Genomic DNA, 24,017 nt, shown 5'->3' on the forward strand with positions numbered 1-24,017 from the left:
TTAACAAAAGATTCTCAACTTTTCCAAGCTTTTCTTTGCATTTTTGCCAACACTTAACAAGCTGCCAACTGCAAAATGAAATGCTTCACTTGCTGCCAGCCAGCCAGCCACACAGCAAAGCATCTGCTAATTGAACAATGAGCAATTCGTTAAACTTTTACACACACACACACAGACACATGAAGCTAGCAAACAATAGCATTGAGTGTTAGGTTGTGTGTGTGTGTGGAATTGAAGTTATGAATGCAAAGTTTTAGCATTAAGTTTCTCATATATTTAGTTTGAAGTGTCTGTTAGTTAGATAAATAGCAAACGTCTTTGCATTTATTTAAATAAAAGGCAGTTGGGAAAAGTGAGGAAACAGACACATGCAAAGGACTACAGAGCAGTGCTGCCAAATTCGCTTTTTTGTCGTCAGTTCTGGTCTAAAAGTTTGGAAATTGCTGCTGGTTTTTTGTAAGCAAACATTTGAATTTTGAAAAGTTACTATTTACAAAAACAAATAAGTCAGGCCTAACTTAATAAGTTTTAATTGGAATATGTATATTTTTCTTCGATTTGCAGCAAATATTTTTTATTTCAATTGAATAATCTGTGTTGCTAATAAAACAAAACAATAACCAATAAAAATCTTAAATATATAAAGTATTGCTTAAAAGCTGTCAGTTGTCAAAATAACACAAGTGCATTAAAAAATGTCATATTTTTATAAAGAAGTATTTAAATATAAATAAAACTTGAACTTTGCTTGTCAGCCATTAAACTTTAACAGTTTTATAAATCAAATAAATTGTTAACAATGCTTAGAACATTTTTTCTTGGGTCGTTCTTTTAATATTTTAAAAATTGTTGCCATGCTCTGAGTTTTTCATTAAGTTATGTCTGAAAAATAAATTAAATTTATCTAAATATTTCTATATTTGTCTATATTCTATATATATGTTTCTGCTTAGTCAAAATGTTTGTCTTACTATTTCTAACTTTAATCTGCCTCAGCAACTTTGCAGCACTTTTAATAAATTTATTTTATTTTTCAATTAATACTGACAATTTGCAAATTTGATTTTTGCATTTTCTACTACTAGTATTTATTTTCATGTGTTTTCTTTTCACTTGCAACTGCCACATGCTTATTTAATTAAAATGTATTTTTATGCAACTAACAAAATTGACCAACAGCAATATTGGCTGGCACTTTGAGAGCCTGGCAATGACAACAAGGCAATGTTGGCTTGTAGAAAATTTTAAATTTTTTAATGAATTTTGGTCTCTGTGGTGAATGCATAAAGAAAAAGTATATAGTATATAGAATAAACGCTTTAGCTGAATGTCAAAAAAGCTAAAGACCTGTTGAGAGAGTTGGTGGTGGCTGTGGTGTTGCTGCAGCTAAAGATGACAGCAACTTGCCTCTCATGCCACACTGCGTTTGTCACTTAAGCGCAAAAGCCACAGACGTTGGTGTTGCTGATGCTGCTGCTGCTGCTGCTCAAAGGCGCCAGCAACAGCAGCAACAGGATGAAAGCCAAACCGCACGCTAACAAGCTGGCAGTATGAGCCAAAGTTGTAGCACTGCTTGGTGGGTGGTGGGAGGCACTTTTGGCCTAAAAATTAGTTAGGCAACAAAAGCATGAGCATGGGGGTAATTGCAACAGCAACTCAACCCAACAACAACAACAGCAAAACAATTAACAGATTTCAAACTGAAACAAAACTGACAAAGGCAAAATTGGAGAGAGACTTAGTATTGCCATTGCAGTAAGCAGGGGGCAGGGCAGCGAGGAGCAGTTGCCAGGTAGAGGACACACATCTATGCGAGCATCTCATGCATAAATCATCTGCAACTGAATTTTAATTCCAAATGTCAAACTGACATAACAAAGCAGTTTGCAACGCTTTCTCTGCTCCATGCTCAATGCTCTATGCCAAAAGCAGTCTATGCGTCTAGTCTGGGGAATTTTTGTCAGCCTTCGATTTTTGCTGCTGTCATTTTGGTATTCAAATTGCCGTTTTGTGTTGCAAAGCAGAGAAAATATGTGCGTCAGTTGTTGCTGTTGTTGTTGCTGTTGTTGCAAGTGCGTCGTCATGTCCTTTGGCCAGCTTCATAATTGAATTTCAAAGGCAACGCATCAACGCATACGTAGGCAACAATAAAAAGCAATGAGAGTGAGCAAGCGAGTGAGAGAGAGAAAAGTTTGTGTCCGTTTATTAATTTATCAATGTCGCAGGTTTATTGAAATAGATTTCCGCTCTTGTGAGGCATTTGCATTTCCGTTTCCGACTAGCGGCATTGTTGTTGCAACTAACAAACAAGTCGAGAGTTGCATTTATGCAAATATACAACATACTCAACTTTGCAACTAATTGATTGAGTTGTTGTTGTTGCAACTGCAACGGAAACTTGTCTACTTCATTTTCATTATGTCAGAAGTTGCAGCAGACAGACAAACATTTCAAATATGGAATTTAGCAGATTTGCAACTATAACTATTGAATATTTTTGGGTTTTGCATATTTGTGCAACAATTCGCAGTCTCTTTTGTCTGCGGCGCCAGCAGACACAGACAATCATTAACAAATACAAAGCAGGGAAAACAGCAAACAGTTTTTCCAAATTATTATTATGAAAATGTCTAAGAAAGCGCTACAAAGTAGCTTTTGCCAGTGTCTTATTAATTGCACAGACTCCAAACGTTTCCGACTTCCCCCCACTTAGTTCTCTACAATTTGAAGTTTGCTATTATATTTTGACTGTTTGTTTGACTGTCTGACTGACTGACTGACTGTTTGGTTTGATTGCTCAGTGCAAATAATGAAGTGCGCCTTTGTTGCCCATTAAGTAAGTAGGCTTACTAACTTGCAGCAGCAGCAGCAGCGGCAGCTTCAGTGGCAGCAGCAGCAAAAATTCATTGTTCAACATTTTAAGCGCATTACGCGGTACAGTTGCCTCACTGACGAGTCAGTTGAAGAACTGCTTACAAAAAACAAAGCCATGTCTGTCTGTCTGTCTGTCGAAAACAAAAAGTTGCAGACGGCAATTCATTTAAACAAACATAAAGTTGCGTTGAGTTGGTAATTTTTTAAATAAATATTTTATTAATGAAAATAAGCTGTAAGTGCATTTTAAAAAAATGTATGCACACTATTTTTTGCTTTAAATAAAATAATAATAGAAATCAGCAAGCAAGCGTAAGCGGAATTATATTTAATGAAATAGCTAACAAATCATTTATAAAAAGTAATTTTTTTAATTTCATTTGATGCAGTTTTTTCATATATTAAAATACCGAAAAGAAAAACTCATTGCACTATTATTAGTGCTGGGCTAGTATATATACTAATTATCATAAGCGCAGCAAATGTTCAAAACTTCAAGAAAATTGTTGTTAAATTAAAATGATTTTATTCATAAATTAAACAACTTTTAACTACAAACTTAAAGCTGCTCAGCTAATTATACTATTAAATATGTATAGCTTTAAATTACTTAATTTGTATGCAATGCTATAGCGTTGATTGAATTGAGCAGCCTTTAAAATATTTAAATAAATGTCTAATACAACAATAGCAGTAGCTCTGTTTTGTTTGTGTCAGTGGCAGTGGCAAAGTGGATACTGAAGTGTGCTTTTGTCTACTACATGTCCTTTGGCTAGGATTGGTATCGTTTTCTTTTATTCTGCTTTGGCATAGCTACAAGCGCGCTCGATTGTTGTTTTTGACATGTGCGCTGGTCAGCACAAAAGCCACAACTACAGCTACAGCTACAGGTAATGCGGTAGAAAGATAGAATGTGGCAGGCAGCACTCAAACACAGAAAGAGAAAGAGACAGAGAGAGAGAAAGAGCAGGCTACACTCGATTCAAGTGCAAATAAGGAATAAGGCGTCGAGTGTGTAAATCATTTGCCATTTTCAATTTTGCTTTAACTTCAAGGCAGCGGCAAAGGTGAATAGAACTAGCGCCACAAACAGTTGTCGTCTCTTCTATGCTCTGCTCTGCTCTGCTTGGGGCAACTTTGGTCACACATGCTAACATCACTTGGGGCTGTGCACCATGCCCATTGTACACTTGTTTTAGTTCTAAAAGCACTGCGAGAAAATGTGAGCAGAAATAAATTTTAATTAGTAAGCTAACTAAGCAACGGTCGATTCTATAGACTTCACATTTAATACGTAAATAAATAATTTTTTAGCTTTTATTTGCAAGCACAACAAGTGGGAGCGTGACTTGCCTATTATTAATTAAACATGAAGCGCTTAAGAGTCATAAAGGACATTCAACTTCAAAGTCAGTCATTTGACAAGCTAATTCTAAAGAAGTTCTTAAAGCAAATTGTAAATAAAATATTCGTTTAATTACCTTAGCAATTAATTACAGCAATAACAAAGAAACAATAATTGTTGCAAGAATTGAGAAATACTCAAAAGTGCAATCAGATCTGAAATAGTATTACTATCACTACCAATTTGAATTTTATTTATTTATTTTTTTTTAATTGTAGCCCAGAATTAATTCTATGGTACAATTATATAGAGAATATTATATATACAATTAGCCAGAGCAACAAAGGCCTTTAGGCTGAAATCAATTTGAATTAATTCAGTTGAATGCATTTAAAATAGGCATACAAATTGAATTTTAAATAAGTAATTAAATCAATTTCAAAATAATTCTTTAGGAATGATACTGCGCGTAATTGTAATGCAGATTGATCAAAATTGAATGCACTTAAAAATATTTTAATTCAAGATGAATGCATTATTCTTTTACAGCCCTGATTGTTTGCATATTATATGTTAAATAATATAAAATACAGTGTTTAATATCTGATGACACTACGGGAATTCAAATGTTTTATCGCATTACCAAGCGTTGTGCAAATTTTCAATGCTCGTCTCATCAACAGTACTAAATATTTTCACTCAATTTTCACTCTGTGCATTGCTAAAATCAGTACGGCCTATAAATATTTAAATCGATAACTGCAGTTTGCTTCACATGGCACACACTTCATTTAATTTTCTCTGTCTGTAACTACATCGAACATGTGTAGCTGCAAACAGAACTTTAAACTCTCTACACACACACACATATTTAGCATTTACATATATAGTAAATATATTTTTGGATGTGTGTGTGTGTGTTGTATAAAGTTTGAAATAAGCCTTTTTGTTTTTTTGAGGGTAAAAAGCATTGAGTGCTTTGGCTTGGTTTCAGTTCGTTTCATTTCGCTTCAAACTGTTAGAGCCACTTGGGAGCCTCTGCCACATGCCACATGCCTCTGCAATTGACGTGCTAACCAACTGTCTCTGAGAGCAACTACTTGTGATCGTTGCATGCCCCACACCCCCCACTTCGTTCGCTCATTTTGTGCTGTTTCGAAGCATGCAACGTCGACTGCTACGATTGCAACTCTAATTTTACTTTAGCTCCCAATGCAGCTCTGCCCTCCCATTTTGCATATGTACGTTCTTTGTTGTTGCCACTGCTGCTGCTGCTGCTGCTTGTTGTCTGTTTGTTTGGTGTTGATTCCCAAGCGTGTTTGTCTATTGTTATTGCTCTTGCCTAGCATTTTACATCGAGGAGCTGTCTGTGTGCTCCAGTATATATCTATACAGGCTAAACATGCTGCTATCGCTTGTTTGTTACGCTTTAAACCAAACTCAGCTTAATTTTTCATATAATAACTCACAGCTGCTACTGCTGCTGTTATCGTCGCGTAATTACGTCAACGTCTTTTGCTTAAATATGACAGCGGCCAAAGCGTAAAGCGCAAAAAAAAAAAGAAAGCACGAAAAATTAATTATTTTCGGCCATAATTTTACCGCTAGCGCTAAAAAGTTCAAATCGAAAAACGTGCGTCCCTTTGAAGTTGCGCTTACCACACGGTCCGCACAGCTGGCGGCAATCCAACCAACAAAAAAGTTTCAACATTTCCTACCTGAATTATATGCCCCAGGCATTGGCGTAACTTTTACCACAACCCCTCTACATATTAAATATATATTTTTGGCTATAATTATTATGAAAATGTGAAGAGAGCACAGAAATATTGTGAGCTGCTGACCTGATTGTGTCAATAATTGATTAAATTTCAACTAGCAATGTAATATGTAATTTTCTTTAAAATATAAAAAGCCTAAAATGTGTAAAATAAATTGAATTTAAATGCAGCTAAGGCTAAAATTATTTGCGTTGAGTGCTACACTTCATAGACTTCAAAATACAGTCGAGGCTTGATACTTATCTTTATTTAAAATTAATTTAAAATGATTTCAAAATATTATATTATTATGAAATTAAATAATTTGAATTATAGTATTACTAAAATTCTTTCAAAACCAACATATTTTTCTCAAAGAAAAAGTTTTTTAGTTTAAATTTAGGAATAGTTTTTGCAATATTTGTGGCGAATAATATTAAAACTAAAAGGAAAACAAATAAATATGTTACTTAAGTTTACCAAAAGATTTAACTTTAATAATTAAAACATTGCTCATTTTTTATTAATAGTAAATATATAAAAAATTCAAAGCCATTGTGAATTTTTCTTGCGCAGACTAAAATTTTAATCACATGCAAATTCTTTACTCAAAACCAAAGTTGAGCTATAGCGCTTGGAATTTTTTCGGCCAGGGTATGCTAGTATAAAATGCTCACTAATACAATTAAGCAAAGCACAGTGTGGCCAAAGTGAATGATAAGTAAACATGACAAGGCTTTTAAGTTTATTGCGCTCAGCCAACTCTCATTTGGCTCATGGCAATGCGAATGAGAGGAAGAGAGCGCCCAGAGCATAGAGCAAGCATAAAATAAAAACAAAAACCAAACAGGACACATGAGAGAGCGCGTGAGGTGAGAGATGAGATGAGTTTTTTATATTTTCGGCAGGATGGGAAATTGCAGCACTTACTGTCACTTTTCATATGCAAAGCACTTTGTGTCTCGCCGCTAATTTAATAATATGCAACATTTTAGCTCGACACAGACAGCGACAGAGCGACAGACACAGGGGCAGCAATAAATTTCTGGCGGCATGTTGATGTAGCGTTAAAAAGCTTACAATTAAACGTTTTCTAACGAACGCGCCTGCAACAACAACAAAAAAAAGTATAGCACATTTAGTTGGGCTTGGGTTTTGGAGTTTGCTAACTGTCAGTTGCGATTTTTCACAGTCACTGCATTTTGCAATAAATATACAAAATTGCAATTGGCAAACACACACACGCACACACACATGAGCACATGGGCAACGATTTGGCAAAGCATTTTGGCAACGGAAGTTGTGAAAAATCGTTGACAAGCGACAAAACACTTGACAGCGTCAGCAGCCCAAGGAAAACCCCCAACAGTTGCCAACACACACAACAAAAAAAAAAAAAATAGAAAATGTAGCAAAGTAGAAAAAAAATGCTTGAAACGTGTAAAAATTTGTGGTGCAAGCACAAAAAACAAAAAAAAAAGGCGAAAAGGTACGAAAGCCAGGTGAAAAAAAATTGTGTAAATGTGCAATCAAATGAAAGAAAACCAATAATCGAAAAAAATGCCAATGCAGCGCATAGAGCTTAGGAATTATTGGCTTTGTGGGTGTGGGCGCGTAGTAGCACGTGGAGTAGTGGGCGTGGCAGCTGCAGCGAGGCGAGTAAATGCACTAAATAAAACATGAAATAGCTACGAAAATCGAGGCATGTAAGCCAAAGGCACGTGGCAGGTGTAGCCCGAGCTGAGTGTGTGTGTCACAAGAATTTTTAGCTATAAATTGTTGTCACTATGTGGCTAAAGTGGGGGGTGGTGTTGGGTTGCTCACAACAATAAATCAAGTTGAGTAGCGAAAATTGCGAAACAAAACAGTCCGAGCGCTAACTTTGGGTCTGTGGGCAACCCTAAGCCACAAGAAGCAGCAGCACTATGCCAACTCTAAAATCAACACAAATGCAAAATATTAATCATCATTAATTCAATCAACATTTATTAACATGGACTTTGCATTAGCACATAATGTATTTGCCTGACTTTTGACCTTTGACAACAGGAACGGACGCTCCAACCACCCACTCAAGCACACCCCTAACCTTGCTGCCCTTGCGCATATAAATATCTATAGATAGCAAAAAGGCTGTAACCACAATTTCAATTCGCCAGAGCACAAAAGTCCACTCATATCCCAACCCTCAGTGCTGTGTCCTCGGTCTGTGTATCCTTCATGCTGCGGCATCAGTCATTTGTCTTTTGTCATATTAATAATTCTCTTTTATTATGTCTGCCATTACCACAGCTGACTCCAAACTCCACTCCAGGACTCCCACCCCCCACCCCTGCCATTCTAATTGCTTAACGCACTCGTTAAGGTGCCGCTGACGCACCTTTTTGTTCTCCCCCATCAATGCTACCCCATTATAACTCACATTTTGCATTGCTCATTAATAATAATAATAAGCGCTTATTGTCAGTGTGAGCAGCCCAGCAGCAGCACTGATGTGACCCGTGACCCGTGACCCTTCGCTGTCCGCTTATCTGCTGAACCCACAAAAAGCGAAAGCAAAAAATTCCGTTGCGCTTATTGCCATTCATTTTAATTTCGGTTTTGTCTTTAAAGTTAATCATCTCTCTCTCGCTCAAGTAGACGCCGCCTGTCATTTATTGCGCACTCAGCTCAGCTCAGTTCATTTCTTTTGCTTAGCTTTTCTTTTTTATTTGCCAAAGAGCGCGCTTGGTCCTTAGATCATTAATAACAAATTCCACATAATGCAAGCTACAAAAGCAAAAAGCTGACAAGCCTGAGAGTGGGCAGAGCTCGCTCTAGCCGATTCTAAACTTAAATTATAGCTACCATAGATATGTCAGCTAGCTGTAAGAACTTTTGATTGACAGAGTTCAAAAAGTGACAGCGAGCGAGGCAAGAGCTTAAAATATAATAAAGTGAACTCTCTACTTGCAAATTGCAGTAGTTGAACCAATGAAAAAGATTATGTATATGTAAGCAATTAATTTTAAATTATTTACAGTTTTAAAGCTTTTCAATATGCTTGTATATTTATTGAATATTTCAAATATAACGAATACTAAACACAAAAAGTTACATTCAAACTACAATCTTAAAAATAATTATAAGTTGGAAATTATGTACGTCATCGTGTTCTCTCTCTTAAGCAAGAATATTTAAATTAAATGTAGATTCAAAATTAATAAAAATATCTCATACACTTATTTTATTTTTGTGGTAATTTCTACGCAAAGTTCATACTTTGCTTGTAAATATTTTTGTACTAGCTCTCCATTAGTTTTGAAAATATTCTTCCAACTTTCAGTCGCAATAATCCACTTTTCATGTAATTTAATAAATTCGACAGCGACATCAAAAAGTTTTTGTGACCTGTGCAGTTCGGCCAAAGCTAAAGTCGTCATAGCATTCTCTATGTTAATATTTTCAATGAGCGACTTGAAGCAGCTATCTGTAAGTTGAGAGAGCTCGTATTTATCAGCAATGGCCAACAGCTGTCCATTAAATATATCCATATTAGGTGATTTGTCAGTGTAAATAAATTGAAGCATTTCTTTGATTACATCCGCATCGAAATCGGCTATCTCCACCCGATTCAGCTTCGTCTCCTCCAACTGATGACTGAACATGGCCGCAAACACTTTGGAGCGTGCTGTAAATAATTTATGAAAATTATCACATTTATAAATTTAAAAAGTAACCATTTAGTTCATACCTGACAAAATATTTTTATGTGCTGGTAACTCTTGATTATCGGCAGATACGATTGTTACATCGCTGAATAAATTTGTATCAAGCAAAGTGGCAAGAGAGCTGCCAATATTAAGTGATGCCGAAGCCAACTCATCTATATTTAATGTTAATGTGATTATAGCCCAAAACTCAATGCATTTAAAATCTTTGTCAATGGCATTAGGAATTTCACCAGTGCGCTTAAATTTAAAGTCAAAGTAACCAAGGATAATGCAATTGTTAGTCGAATTAAAATCCTTTTTAATATTGTTATAAGGAATTTCAGCAGTGCCCTCAAATTTCACTTCCGGTGGGCATTGAATTAACAATCTTAATTTTTTTTTATTAGTGCGAAAGTCTTTGCATATTTGAAAATAAAATTTAATGTCTTTTATCGACATGATTTGAGTTTGATCATCACAGTCCCGTGGCTCCCAAGTGACATCAGCTACGATGTTTATACTACTCTCATTTTTGGCCACTGTAATATCCCTAATATCACAATTAGCAATCGACATTTTAATTAAACTTTGAATAAAGCAACTCGCACGCTTTAATTTCGCAGAATAAAGTGCCGCATGGTGTTGAGTGTTGGAGAGTGAAAAAAAGCTGCTCGCTAAAATGAACCAAATGATTTGCTCAATGGTTCACTTGAACAATACAGATACAAATTTGGGCCGCAATAAACATTTAAATAAATTTGTTTTCGCAATTTGGACGATAATTTTAATTTATTTATTTTAAATTAGTTATAATTTTATCTATCAAAACAATCAAATGATCAATGAGAGCTAGCTTACAAAATTGAGCCGTGATTATCCAACACTAATTGTAAAGAGTCGACGTTAAGCATTTGAAATATAAGATCTTGTAATCGGTTTGAGAACTATAATCGATATGATGTGTAAAAATTACTATAAATACATCGCGACAGCTGGTGACAGTTTAATACATCTTTTATTTTACAAGGTAATATAAAGTTAGCTGCCGGCAAATTGAATGCGATTCAACTGCGTTTGATTGTAGAAATTCACTAATTATAAATATACTATTATATTATTGATTGTTCCGTTCGCTCTTTTTTCACCTTTTCTTTTTTTCACCTTCTTTCCTTCTCATTGATTTTTCAACTTAGAAAAATTGACATTAGAAGAGACTCTGATATTTGTCTTACCCTGCCCACTACACATATGAAGCTCAGTACTTAACTTGATCACGTTGAGCAAGAATAAATTTAACGGTGAAATTTAGGAATTGTTTGTAAGGCAGCTAAAACTAATTTGCCAGTTGACAAAAGCCTCTCAAAAAGTTTTTGCGAGCTGTAGGGAGCATATCTTCTAGTCATGTTGATTCCTCAATTGAATGTTTGTTGTGACCTGCGACGCCTTTTTCTGTGCCTCTTGTTTTGCGTTGCAGCAGCAGTTAGTAAATGAAACGCATCGGAATGCAACGAATTTTCACGTCTGCTGCGATTAGCTGAGTGCGAACACACACCTAATATAAATCCGAACAGTAGCTTGAACACGCTCAACCAAATGCTTTTTAATTACTGCAACACACACAGATGAGAAAGAGAGACAAAGAAGAGAGAGAGGGAGAGAGTGAGCGCAGTTGCTGCAACTATTTGTTCGTTTAGAGACGGGTTGCCAGAACCACTTCACTGAACTAGCTAGCTAACCCACCCCACCCCCCCACAGCCACCCAGCTCACTCGCTTTTGTATATCCTTATCCATTGCTTCTATGTACTTTTGTGTGTGGCTCAGACAGCAGCTAGACAAGATTTAGCCTGCTGACTTTTGTTGTTATCGTTGGTTCGTCTGTTTGTTTGTTGCTTGCCACGCCCCTTTGTGTCTCCACCTTGACAGTCTGTGACTTTGACTGTGACTTGACTTTTAGCTGCAATAGGCCGCCGCCCAACGCAAGCGACAGAGCGAGAGTCGACTCCAGAGTCCTGAAGTCCTGCAGCGCTAAATGTCATGTTTGTTGACATTAATCCTTGTCGTGTGCTTGCAACTGTCTGGGGCACACACTCCAACCCCAAAAGCACAGCCTGCATCAGCTTTAAAATAAACAAAGCATAAAACTCTAAATACGCCTAATGAATTTTTAACTGTTAACGCGGCATTAAAAACAAATTCTGCAAACAGCACAGCAAATAAATATTCATTCAAACAAAACTGCAATGCAAATGTTGACCGCTTTTTATAATTTTTTTTGGTTTGGCTTTGCCAAAAATACAATTTCATGGCTTGTGTATTATGCAAAGCGCATTAAACGCATTTCAAATCGGCTTAACGTAAGCGGTCAACCGAGTTTTAAGTTTATTTGTGGCTAAAGCGCCAAAAACTCAAATTTTATGATTTTTCATCTTTATCTGAGTGTTAAAAATATTAAAATGCATTCATTCCACTGTCTATTGTTGGCATTAAATAAATGCAATAAAATTGGCAAAAGCCTAAAAACAAAATTTAAAATTATATGCAAAAATAAGCTTATAAATCCAAAAATAATTAACAAAAAAAAATTAAAGTGAATCGTTAAATTCGTTATTTATATAATAATCATTACGACTATTTTTTAGGAATATTTTAGTTGATCAGCAATGACTTAAATACACAATTTACAAAAGAATTGCCTTAATTTGTTTTGTAGTGTATAAAGCAAAAAATCATAAAAGAATTTAACTATGATTCTAAAGATTACGATTATTATATTATTATTAAGCTAACATTAGAAATTCCTCGATAATTCATTTAACAACTATAACAATATTTATAACTCTGGAGCGCTAATATCAAATACAGTTCAAAACAAAAGTCACAAGACCGACCCAAGTTCCTTGAACTTTTTTCGCTGTCGCTGTTCAATTGCTTATAATTATATGCTATGGTCAAACGGCTTTTAAATGCCACACACCACACATGGTCAAGGCGCTTGGACTGCTAATTTTCGAATATTTTCCACGCCAACGTCGCTGCAAAGTAGGCAGCATTTTATTTGTTTATGCGTCTTGTGTAATCGACAAGCAGCTTGGGGCTGCAATTAGGAGTTGCGGTTTTGTATACACGCATATGCAAACAAAATGCAACTGTGTGTGTGTGTGTGTGTGTGTGTGTGTGCTTGTGGCCAAAAACTTGTCATTATGCAAAATATGTTGCATTATTTATAGCATAAACACAGAGGCGCTGACATTGCATGTCTAGCTAAAAACACAAGTAAGTAAGTAAACAAACAACAACAATAAATAAAATAAAACAATAAATAAAACAACAAAGCAACAACACAATGCAAGCCGCACTTAAAATTAATTGAACTTGAAATAAGCAACGCGCTACCTCGCCTCACGCTCAAGTTGCAAGTAGTTTGTTGCTCATAAGAAATTCTATGGTCGAGCCAAGCGGCAAAAAAACTTTGACCACACACACACACACACAGAGAGAGAGGCAAAAGCTTTCATTAGTTGCCATTGCAAGTGGCACTGCCCCAGCAGTTTACTGCTGCTGCAAAATATTTAGTGCCATTTGCTTTCTCTGACAGTTGGCCAAAAGTCAAACGCAACAAGCAGAGCAATAATTTAAAATATATGCAGCAAAAAATAAATTTAAAAATATATATATTTATTAGCTGCAAGCGTCAGCAATATATTTTTAAATATTTTTCGTGTAGTGTATTTAGCATGTCTGTGTTTTGTTTGCAACATTTTGTTGTTTTGCTGCTGCACAAGTTTGTCGAGCGAACAAAGTGCATTGAAATCTTTTGGTAAGTAAGTTGAGTAAGCCAACTTCTGCACAATAACAACAACAACAATGAGTAGAAGCAACTATGGGATACAAGCGACAAAACTACAACAAATGGTTTTTATCGCTTTTTTGATGTAGTTGTCGTTGCTGCTGCTGCTGCTGGTCGCTGTTGTTATTATTATTGTTGTTGCTGTTGTTTGCTTTAGTTATTTGTGCAACTTTTTATATAATGCATAAAAGTTGCCTCGCCGCTGACAACTTGAGTGACCAAACAACACACACACACACACAGCAGAACAATAATGTGGCCTGGTCAAGCAGCAAAAGTTTAGTTTCTATGCTCTGCTCTTTTTTCTTTTTTGTGGCATCATCAAAATGCTATTTCAGCAGCTTAAGGCATTAAACGACAGCAAATAAATTATGCAAAGGATACAAAAAAAGAAAAAAAAAAATAGTATATGTGTGCAAACAAACAAGACTCAGTGTGTAGTGGGGGCTGTGTGTGTGGCAGCTTTTGTTGTTGCCTCTCGTACGTGTCATTGTGCCCCCGAAAAGTGCGCTAAATTAAGCTGTCATTAAGGACTTAATTAAAGTCCTTTGTTGAAAGTTGACATTGTGCAAAGAAAACGTTTTGCGAGAAACAAATGACAATGGCAACAGCAACAGCAACGAACAGCAGCAACAATGTTGACTGCACTTGAGGAGCTACGAAAAAAGAACCAAAAAATTAAACAAGTCTAAAGCGTATACAACATCAAAGGCACACATGTGTGTGTACTTCTGTGTGTGTGTGTCGAGCATGTGTCAAAATTTTGCAACAGTATCATGAGCAAGAGCAACAAAGCATATACACACACTCAGCAATGTTGCATGCCGCATAATGAGGCGAAGCGCTGTTGCAAAAACTCATTAGCAAGCAAACAGAACTAAAGACTCTTTTACGAAATTGGGCTGGATTGAGGCATACACACAGACGAGACAGACAGACAGACAGACGTATACTGCCGTATCCTGCAGGCAGGTTAGTTCCATTGACAATTGCAAATATTAAATAACACGCAGCAGGCAGGCAGGCACTTGCCGAAAAATGAAAGCATGAAACCGACTTGGCTTTTAATTAAATAAGTACAGTTGTGCGCAAAGGAGAACGGGGAGAGTGAGAGATTGGCGCTCAGCCTTTTGCGAAGATGTATTTAACAAGCGACAGTTGCATACTTTGTGGCGCCAGCAGAAAATCCAATTGCAGCCAAACTGTTTTTAATTGCCGCCCAAAGGTATGCAGCCAAGGCCAGACAGCCAACTGCATATTGCGTACTCTTGAGATCTCTCTCTCGCTCTCTGCTTAACAAAATGACTTTTATTTTGGGGTTTTTCGCATTCAAAACTGTTATGTCGTCGGCTGCAGACGAGCAGCATTTAAAATAATAACACTCGGAGCATTAAACACAGCAGCAGACAAAAGCCAAAAGAGAATGAGTGTGAAGAGCCAGCGAGAACACAAACGTAAAAGCTGCTGCACGACTTTGCATTCCAAAAATTGAAATTGCAACAGCCCAGCAACAGCAGCAGGAGCAGAAGGAGGAGCAGCTTGGCCAGACAATGACGCGTGCTGCAATTTTTGCATAGTTTTCCGTTTTGAAACAATTTTGTCTGGCAAACGTGTTAGAACGTGCTGCTTGTGCTCCATTTGGAAAAGTTGCAGAATGGCCAGTGGCGGCAACAAGGTGTCCACGTGGAATTCCTAGCATTTTGCCACCCAGTCTGGGAATTATGCGGCGGCTGCATTTTGGGCTTTCATTTGTGGTCAAATGGGCGCAAGCAAAGCTCACAAAATACCTATCACATAGCTGGAAATGCCATGAATCAGTGTGCGCTTGTGCAATGCATAATAAATTATTCTAGAATTGTCATATTGTCGTTATTTTCAAATATTTGAATTAGCACAAGTTGGCAGCACGCAACTTTAACATAAGCGACACTAATATAAACCAGTTGAGCAACGGCGATCATGTTGTTAACTAAGTCTAAGTATTTTTCAGCTTTAACATTAGCGCTGCTAAAATAACATTATCAAGCTGAGCAACAACAGCGATCATGTTATTAAGAGCTCACGTATTTTACCCAGGCTTAAAATATAACATAACCCAGTTGAGCAACAGAGATCTGTTACTGACATTCAAAGTACTTTGCGCGCTCAATTTTAACATAAGCGCTGTAAAAATAACATGACCCAACCGAGCAACAGGTATCAAGTGCAACCTTAACATAGGCGCTGTAACTATGACATGACCCAGCTGAGCAGCGATGATCATGTTATTTACATGCGTGGTATTACTAAATTAACAGCCTGCGGTCACATTACGTCGGATTTTTGAAACGATTAGTACCGTGCGTGCGTCGCGTGCGTCTTTTGTTCGAAATTTATTTTATTTGTGTAGTGTTGTGGTAATATTATAAAACAACGCTTAACTAAATATGCACACATGCAATTATATATGTTTAAATGTTTGGCATTTTAAACTTAAGTCAACAATTGTGTAAATTGTGTATGCAGCTTCAACTCTGTATGTACACTTGCGCACACACATACACGCACACTCATGCAAATGTGAAGTGCAGCAAAGAAAAGCAACAAATGTTTTATGTGGCAGCAGCAGCAGCTCAACAGATGTTTTCAGCTAAAACTTATAGCAAAATGCAATTAATCTTGCTCCTTAGTCATATCTTTAGTCAACAGCAGCTGAAAATAAGAAATTAAGTTCATTTGAAAGGTGAACGCTGAACGCCGACGCAGGTTAAAACTGGCTGCTTGTTTATATAGCGCGCTCTCGCTCGCACCCACTTGGCACTTGGCTTGGCGGAAATGTAAAAGAATTCTTTTACGGCCTGCTCTTTGTTGTCGCCGTGGAAACCAGTTTCTCGCCTCGTTATGTGTTTATTTTCTTTTGTTTTCTTGTGTATCTTTTTCTTTTTGGATTTTGCATTATCAATTGCTGAGTGTTAAATGCTTCGCAAATTGAATGCACAGCAACGCGCCAAACTGTAAAAATGCCAAACTACAAATAAATAAATATATTTTTGCATGTGTGTGTGTGTGTGTGTGTGTGTGCGTATGTATAATTAATCAAAATGAAATTGTAGCGCGGCAAATATAAAAAAAAGGAAATTTTATTTTAAATCCATTTGCTGCCTGGCTGCAAAATCAATTTTGTCTGGCACAAGTGTAAAAATATTTTCCGACTATTAAAAATAATACAACTTAAATGTGTTAACAGTTATTTAAAAGCGATTTTTTTACGCTGCAGTGTGTGTGAGTGCGTAGCTGCATACTGTCAATAAATAACGAGTAGAGAAAGAGAAAGAAAGAAGTAATCGAATAAAAAAAAAAAATAGTAAACCAATTGAGTCTGGGGCGAACTTCCATTGCCCCTGGCCATATAAAAATAGTCAAAATGCAATTGCAATTGAAGCTGTTGCTGCTGACGCTGCCTCTGCTGACGCTGACGCTCTGCGGACTGCGCAGCGTTGCTGCAGATTATGAGAATACTTGGCACTTCTATGATGAGCAGCCCTGTTGCAACGGCAATGAGCAATCGCCGTATACGCGTCACAAACGAGGTAAACTAAACAGTTAAAACAGCAATTAACACTATCATATTAATAAATAAAACACACAAATAAACAATGATATGTATCTATAAAAAAAGCGCTTTGTCTAGCAAAACTTTAGTAACAATTAATAAAATAAAAAATGCTACAAATTTAATTTGATAGCTATTTTATTTATATATTCTATTAGAGAAAGGCACTGTGGAACAGCGACTATAAATTATTTTATTTATTATAAGCTTAGAACTCGAATTCATTAATTGAGTAATTTTGTGAAATTTATTTAAAAGCTGTTGAATTATTTATGCATAGATGCTGACCCACTGTGCACACTAGCTAAAAAACTGCTGCCCCCATGGGGCACTTGCAACACACTGTTGCTGATTCTTAACCAATATATTTATGCTTTTTGTGAAAAAACATTATTTTAAACGCTGATGCGGGTGTCGATATTATTTTTCAATTTACATGCTCTGCAAACAATATAAAAAGCATAATAATAACAACAAGAACAACAACAAAATGTAATTTATTTACGCAATATTGTGTGTGTATTTTTTTTTATTATTTATCTTATTGCTGGCCAATATTAATTCAGCACGTTTTTGTCATTATGCCACAGTTGACAATATTTATATTTTTTCACGCTTTAACTACTTTTTAATAAGTTGCTGCTGCTGCTGCTGGCCTCTTTTGTTATTGTTATTATTTATAACAATTTTTTTCTTTGTTGTATAATTTGCATATTAATATCGCACACACATTGTTATTCATAAATAAATACAGCAAGTAATCATATTTTATTATTCATTGTTTTTTAAACATGACGTATAGTTTATAGTTTAAGTGCTGCTAAATAAATTTAATTCTCTAATTACAGCACAAGTTCAAAGAACCGTCTATACTTAAATATATTTATTTTTTAGCAACTTTATGCTGTACAAATTTTTTTATAACAAACGTGTGTAACTTTTTTCGACGGCATAAACCGGTTAATTTATGTTTGGTATCCCATGGGCGCTTTATTGAGCTATTAACATTAACAAAAAGAAAAAAACTGCGCATAAAAAATAGTTGTTAGTCTTAAAGCCAGTTATGTTGGCCAGCTTGTGAGCACATTAAAGCCAAATATATAAAAATCAATTCATTAATCATTTTGTCGGCATCAAAAAAAATGGCAATAAATTTAACAACGTTGCATAAAAAGCGCGTAGCAAGCAAAATTAGCTGAAAACAGAAAAATTATGGAATTAAATTTACTTGTGTTTAGTTTTTATGGCTAAAATATTTGCAAATCTCTTTTATATTAACACCAATACTTAAGTGCATATAGTTGATAGTTGTTGTGCTGCTGGGGCATGCGGCGTGTGGCATGTGGCATGTACATGTCCAGTAAACATTTTCTAATAGTTCACGTGCTAAGCAAGCCTTGGCTAGTTGCTGTGTGGGGCATGCAACATAACCGCAGCAGCATAAAAGTTCACGTGCTGGGCTAAAGCGTAAGCAACAACAGCACAGGCGTTGAATTGTTGTTATTTTCGTTGTGTTTTGTTTTCTGTGTCTTGAACGCATTTTGTAGTAAACTGAAGCGAGCTAAGCACTTGTAGCCAGAAACGTGAGGCGATTAAGGAAACGTTCAAGTTGTTTGCGCATAGTTTAACCCGCCGTCGAGCCATATAAGTCCCCACATAGGTGTGTCCTTTGAGCGCGAGAGAGCCAGGACGCTTAAGTCTATTCACTAGCTGCATATGCACGTTGGCAGTTTGCTTAAAAATGCAGCAGCTGCTCTCCCTCTCTCTCCCTTTTAAGCCATAAATTAAAGCCAAAGCCACAAAAAGCTCACAGACTGCTCTGCTGTATACACAAACAATAAAATGTCAACTATAAATTTTATACAAATGCATATAAAATTTCTTTTTGGAGCGCAGTTTGTTGTATTTTTATTGATTTAAACCAAATTAATTGCAACGAGAACTAAACTCTAAAGTCTCCTCCCAGCTGTGAGCGCTGCCCCTTTGCGACATGCTTCGCTGCTGTTGCAACAACAACAACAATCATTTTGGTTACGTATACATTTGTTGACTCAGCCAGCAGTGCTGACAGTTTTTGCCTGCTATGTAGGCTATTTTTAAATGTTTCCCTCTCTGTCTCTTGTGGTGTCGCTGCGGCCTGCCTACCAATTTTCGACTGTGCCACGCCCTGCTGCGCTGCATGCTGCTCATTATATTCGGAATGACTTCATTAATGTTGCTACCTGCTTGGCTGGCTGGCTGGCTGGCTTGCCTCAATATGCCGCAGGCTAGAATTTCTAATAAAGTCAAGAGAATGTTCTACGCTGTTATTTACTTTTGTTGCAAGCAATTTTGCGTTATTTGAGCAAAGGTTTAATGAATAAATACAAGAATTTTTATATGATAATAAATAAATAAAATAAAACGAAACGCTTTTAGCGAAATTAATAATAATAGTAACTAGTATACTAAAATTCATATCATAAACATATTTCAAAATGTAAAGCAAAAAAGTAGCTCATAAATAAACATTAGATATAATAATAATAAATAAAACCAACAGTTATATTTTAAATTCCAAACAATATATTATCTCTCATCTAAACAAAACAATAATAAAAATCAATAAATAATTTAAAAATAAAAATTAAATAATTAATTTTATAAAAATATTTTAAAATTTAAACAAAAAAATTAATCATAAAAAATAATGTTAAAACAAATAAAAAATATTTTTAAAAAAAACTATTAAAAATAAAAATAATAAAAGAGTTCGTAGCTGCAAATATAAATAATTCAATTTAAAGAAAAAAATTAACTCATAACATAATAATCATAATAAAAAATAATAAATTTCAAATAATATCAAATAATTATCTCTGACAATTAGTATAAATAAAAATAAATAAATAAAAAAATGGTATATAAAAAAAAACTATTCAAAAATAAAATATTAAAAGTTTAAAGAAAAAATTAACTCATAAAAAAAAATTAAATATAATAATAATAATAAATAAATGAATTAAATAACTCTTTTATTTTAAATTTCAAATAGCTGTAGATAAATGCTTAAATATTTGTTAAATCATTAACTCTCACAATTAGTATAACTAACAAAAATAAGCAGCGATTGAAAATATTGCAAAGTTAAATTTATGTAATTCCTAATAATTTTATCAACTGATAAGCGCGCAGCTTCCTGCCCACATTGTTAAGCAATGTCTCTCAGTTTGGAATGCACTGCACAGCATGTCAAACTGTAATTCAAACTGTAGCTTGACCCACTAAAGCAAACACATGGCGATAAACAAAATGCGGCACAGTCATTTATCTCAAAGCACTGACCACACACTAGCAACAACAACAACAACATACATGCATATGTGTGTGTGTGTGTAGAAGCGTTCGCACAATTAAAACTCAGTGACACGTTTTCATTTAAGTGCCAAAGCTTTGGGGCTGTGAGCTGGACTTTTATGCGCGTCACATGAAAGTTGCTTGCCACAAATTGAGTAGCGAAGTGCCACACACACACACAGCCATACACACACACATACAGCTGACAAGCTCTTTTGGCGTTAATGCAATGTCAAAAGCTGTTAGCTCAAACGCTGAGCACAGAAAACTCTTGTTGGCTTTTTCTCTATCTATATAGCATATATGTGCATGATTGTGTGTGTCTCTCTGTGTGTGTGTGTGTGTTCCATTTTCACTTTGATCAGCCTCTTTGCTGTTATTCCAGACCAGGCCCAAAGTGTGTTAATGCCAAAAGTTTCGCCAAGCAAGAACAACGCCAACAAATTGAGTTTCAATCCGAGCACCTGACGCAGAAATTAATAATGTTAGAGCGCTTGTTGTGTATGTGTGTATTTGTGTGTGTGTGTGTGTGTGTGTGTGAAAAGTACAAAGCACATCATTAAAACTAAACTTATTTTTTTTGTAAGTCCTTTTACCAGTTGCAAGTTGAAAGCGACTGCAAAATCACGTTTCCCAACCAACTTTGCAACGCACAATTTATGAGCGTTATAAGTAGTTGCAACTAGCAAGTGCTTGCCACACGCCCACAGCTACAACTTGGGCGCATTGTCAGTGGACTTGGGTCAGTTGAATGGGCATTAGAGCAATGTGACAATGCTGAAGAAAAAGTAAGCGCAAAGTCTGTGCCTCTTTATAAATTGTGTTGCAAGTTGAATTCCGCTGTTATTTTTTTATTTAAAAGTTAAATTTCAGCGCTTGTTTCGCTTTTGCTATTTACAAATCATTAAGCTAAAAGAGTTGAGGCAGCAGCGCAAACTTTTAAAACATTTGATTGATAAAGTCGAGGCAACAATTGTGTGCATTGCCATTGGGGCTGATTAAACTGAGCGAGAGTGGGTGAAGCAGTGGGTGGGGGCGTCTGCTTATCTGGCAGTCTAACTTTCAAGCTGTTGTGGCAAGTGGCAGGAAGTGCAGTATAACTGACAAAATGCAATTAATGTAAAATGCAATCAATGTTGCATTAATTGCACACACATTACAACAATTGCAAACTGCAACTAACTTAAGCAGCTGCTAGTTTATCATTTAGCCAACGAGCATGTTTGTCTCTCTCTCTCGTTAAAACTAACTCAATTATTAATGCTAAATGCCAAAATGAAATTTGAGCAAGTAATTAAACAACACACACACATACAGCAACGGAAACAACTCAGCGGAGACAACAAATAACTCACTTAATGTCAATTTGCATGCGTAATTTTTGGACAGTTTGGCCACATAAGAGTTCTGTCAACTGCCACTGCCATGTGCATAGAATTTAATGGCAACACATTATGTTTTAATTGACTTATAAGAGGCAGCAGCTAAATGCATTTGCATTGTTAATCAACATTTGTTGACACTGATATCAGGAGATGCATAAATATGCACTGCTCGAAAATCAATTCAATTGAAATAAATGTAAATTTTAATTCATTTTTGATACTGCAAACTTTTAGGCGTAGAGCTGTCTGTTTTATAGCTATTTAGCTAGTATATTGGTTGTACATTTTATAGCTTTTTCAACCATTAAATATCGAAGTTAGTTAATAATTATAAGTATAAATAATTGAATTGTACTAAATATAAATTTTAATTCATTTTGATAAGAAAAAAACTATTAGGCATAGTTCTGTCTGCTTTATAGCTATTTAGCTAGTATATTGGCGTAGCTGCCTCAACCATTATGTATCAAAGTTAGTTAGTTTTGAACTAATTAAATGCAAATTCTTAGTTGCTTGTTCAAGATTTTATAGCTGTTTTGTAGCTATTTAGCTTTTTTAATAGCTTTGTTTTTTGTCGTTCTGTCTGTCTAATTCGGTTTATAGAATTAGTTTTATGTCAACTCTTAATGGACTCAGATAGCTATAACAGCCTTTAAAAAAAAAGCCAAAAAGAGCTGAAAGTTTTTGGTACTAAATTTGCATGGAAAATGTGCAAAAAAAAAAAGGTCAACTCCACATTATACAATATACAAAAGTATTTTATAAAATAGCTAGAATTCCCGCTGCCCGCTAGTTCACAATGCATCTCGAATTTGTCTTTCTAAAACCGCCAAATCAATGCTATTAATTATCAGCTTTACATTGTGTTCAATTTACCGTTATAATTCTATAAATATATAAATATATATTATAATATAAATAGCTAATTTCAATTACAAAATATCGTCAAAACTAAAATATCAGGTATTAACTATTTTCTTTATATTGTGCTTCCCCCTCTGTTATAATTCTATCTATTTTATAGCTAATTTAAATTGTAATACATCGTCGAAACAATTTTTAGCTAGTTCTATCTATTTTATAGCTAGTTGCTGCTTGTTTAAAATAACTGCTTAGCACAAAATTAGGGCGTCTATTTAATTTGTTTATCATTTTGCTAAGTCAATTTTATTTGTTTATAGCTCAATTTTCTTTTTAGCTATTTTCGTTACATGTTTTGCCGCCAAAAATAGCTTCCTAGCTTGCTTTCGAGCCTCATTTTATAAAATATATTAGCGCCGTTTATATTTAGCACAAAATTGTGCCCAACTGGGCATTAAGCGTATCCGTGTCCATGCCACATGCAGCAGCATGCGCTAGTTTGCGTCTCTCAAATGCTTGCCACATGCAAAATTAAGCGCACCGCAGCAATATGCGGCAATGGGCAGCACACACACAAAAACTAAAGGTAAAATATAAAGGCTTGCTACACATGCAACATGCAGCAGCACTAAATGGTTAGTCCCACATTTATGTTGCCACAAAAATATGCACACACACATGTGTGACTGTGTGCGTGTGTGTGTGTGTGTTGGCTCATCAAATGAAGTTGCCACTGCCGAGTTGCAAGTTGCCAAACACCAAAAATGAAACGTTTGCCGCATTTGTTGCATTTTTGTTATGCGCTCTCGTTTCTATTTTTTTTATGCTTTGTTTTTGTGGCAAGTGACAGTGTGAGCAGAGTAAAGAGACTGAAGCTGGCTCAACGTTGTGTCCTGGCCAAGCGCATAAATGCCAAGCTCTGACTGAAAGCAGCAGCAGCAGTTGCTGTTGTTGTTGTTGCTTTTTATGTGGCAATGTTTTTGCATTTTGCTATTTTGGCAACAAAATGAACTTAACTGCTTTTGCTGCTGCTGCTACTGCTGCTGTCCATAAAATGGAAACTAAATAGAGTTACGAAAATGTTTTGTACTCCCCAGCGTTAGCTCAGCATGCTGCATGCAACATGCGCTTTAATGCACTTGCCACATATCGATGTGCATGTATTTTAATGCGTCTGTCAATTGGCAAAGGACTCTCCAGCTCCGTCTTAATTATTTGTACATGCAATTTGCTTTGCCAAATGAAATGGCAACCAACTTGTAGGCAGTGTCTCAGCTCTTGCCTCTTGCCACTTGCCACACGCGCTGCAGGCCACAAAATCAGC

General features: G+C 35.7%; 1 protein-coding gene across 3 annotated transcripts in view; it reads left to right on the plus strand.

Moving 5' to 3' along the window:
- LOC108596839 (semaphorin-2A) overlaps positions 1-24,017 on the plus strand; it is a 45,344-nt gene that overhangs the window by 2,338 nt on the left and 18,989 nt on the right. The window contains exons 1-2 of one of the 3 annotated variants that reach the window (XM_017982965.2): positions 15,816-15,915; positions 16,776-17,088. The exons of 1 other annotated variant lie outside the window; for it this stretch is intronic. In XM_017982965.2, coding sequence (XP_017838454.1) covers positions 16,923-17,088 — 166 coding nt within the window. In that variant the 5' untranslated portion in view covers positions 15,816-15,915; positions 16,776-16,922. Of the gene's footprint in view, positions 1-15,815; positions 15,916-16,745; positions 17,089-24,017 lie in introns of those variants that run through there. One more of the 3 variants, XM_017982966.2, reaches the window with a different exon arrangement.

The sequence above is a fragment of the Drosophila busckii genome, chromosome 2R (genome assembly GCF_011750605.1).
Source record: "Drosophila busckii strain San Diego stock center, stock number 13000-0081.31 chromosome 2R, ASM1175060v1, whole genome shotgun sequence".
NCBI classification, from domain to species: domain Eukaryota; kingdom Metazoa; phylum Arthropoda; class Insecta; order Diptera; family Drosophilidae; genus Drosophila; species Drosophila busckii.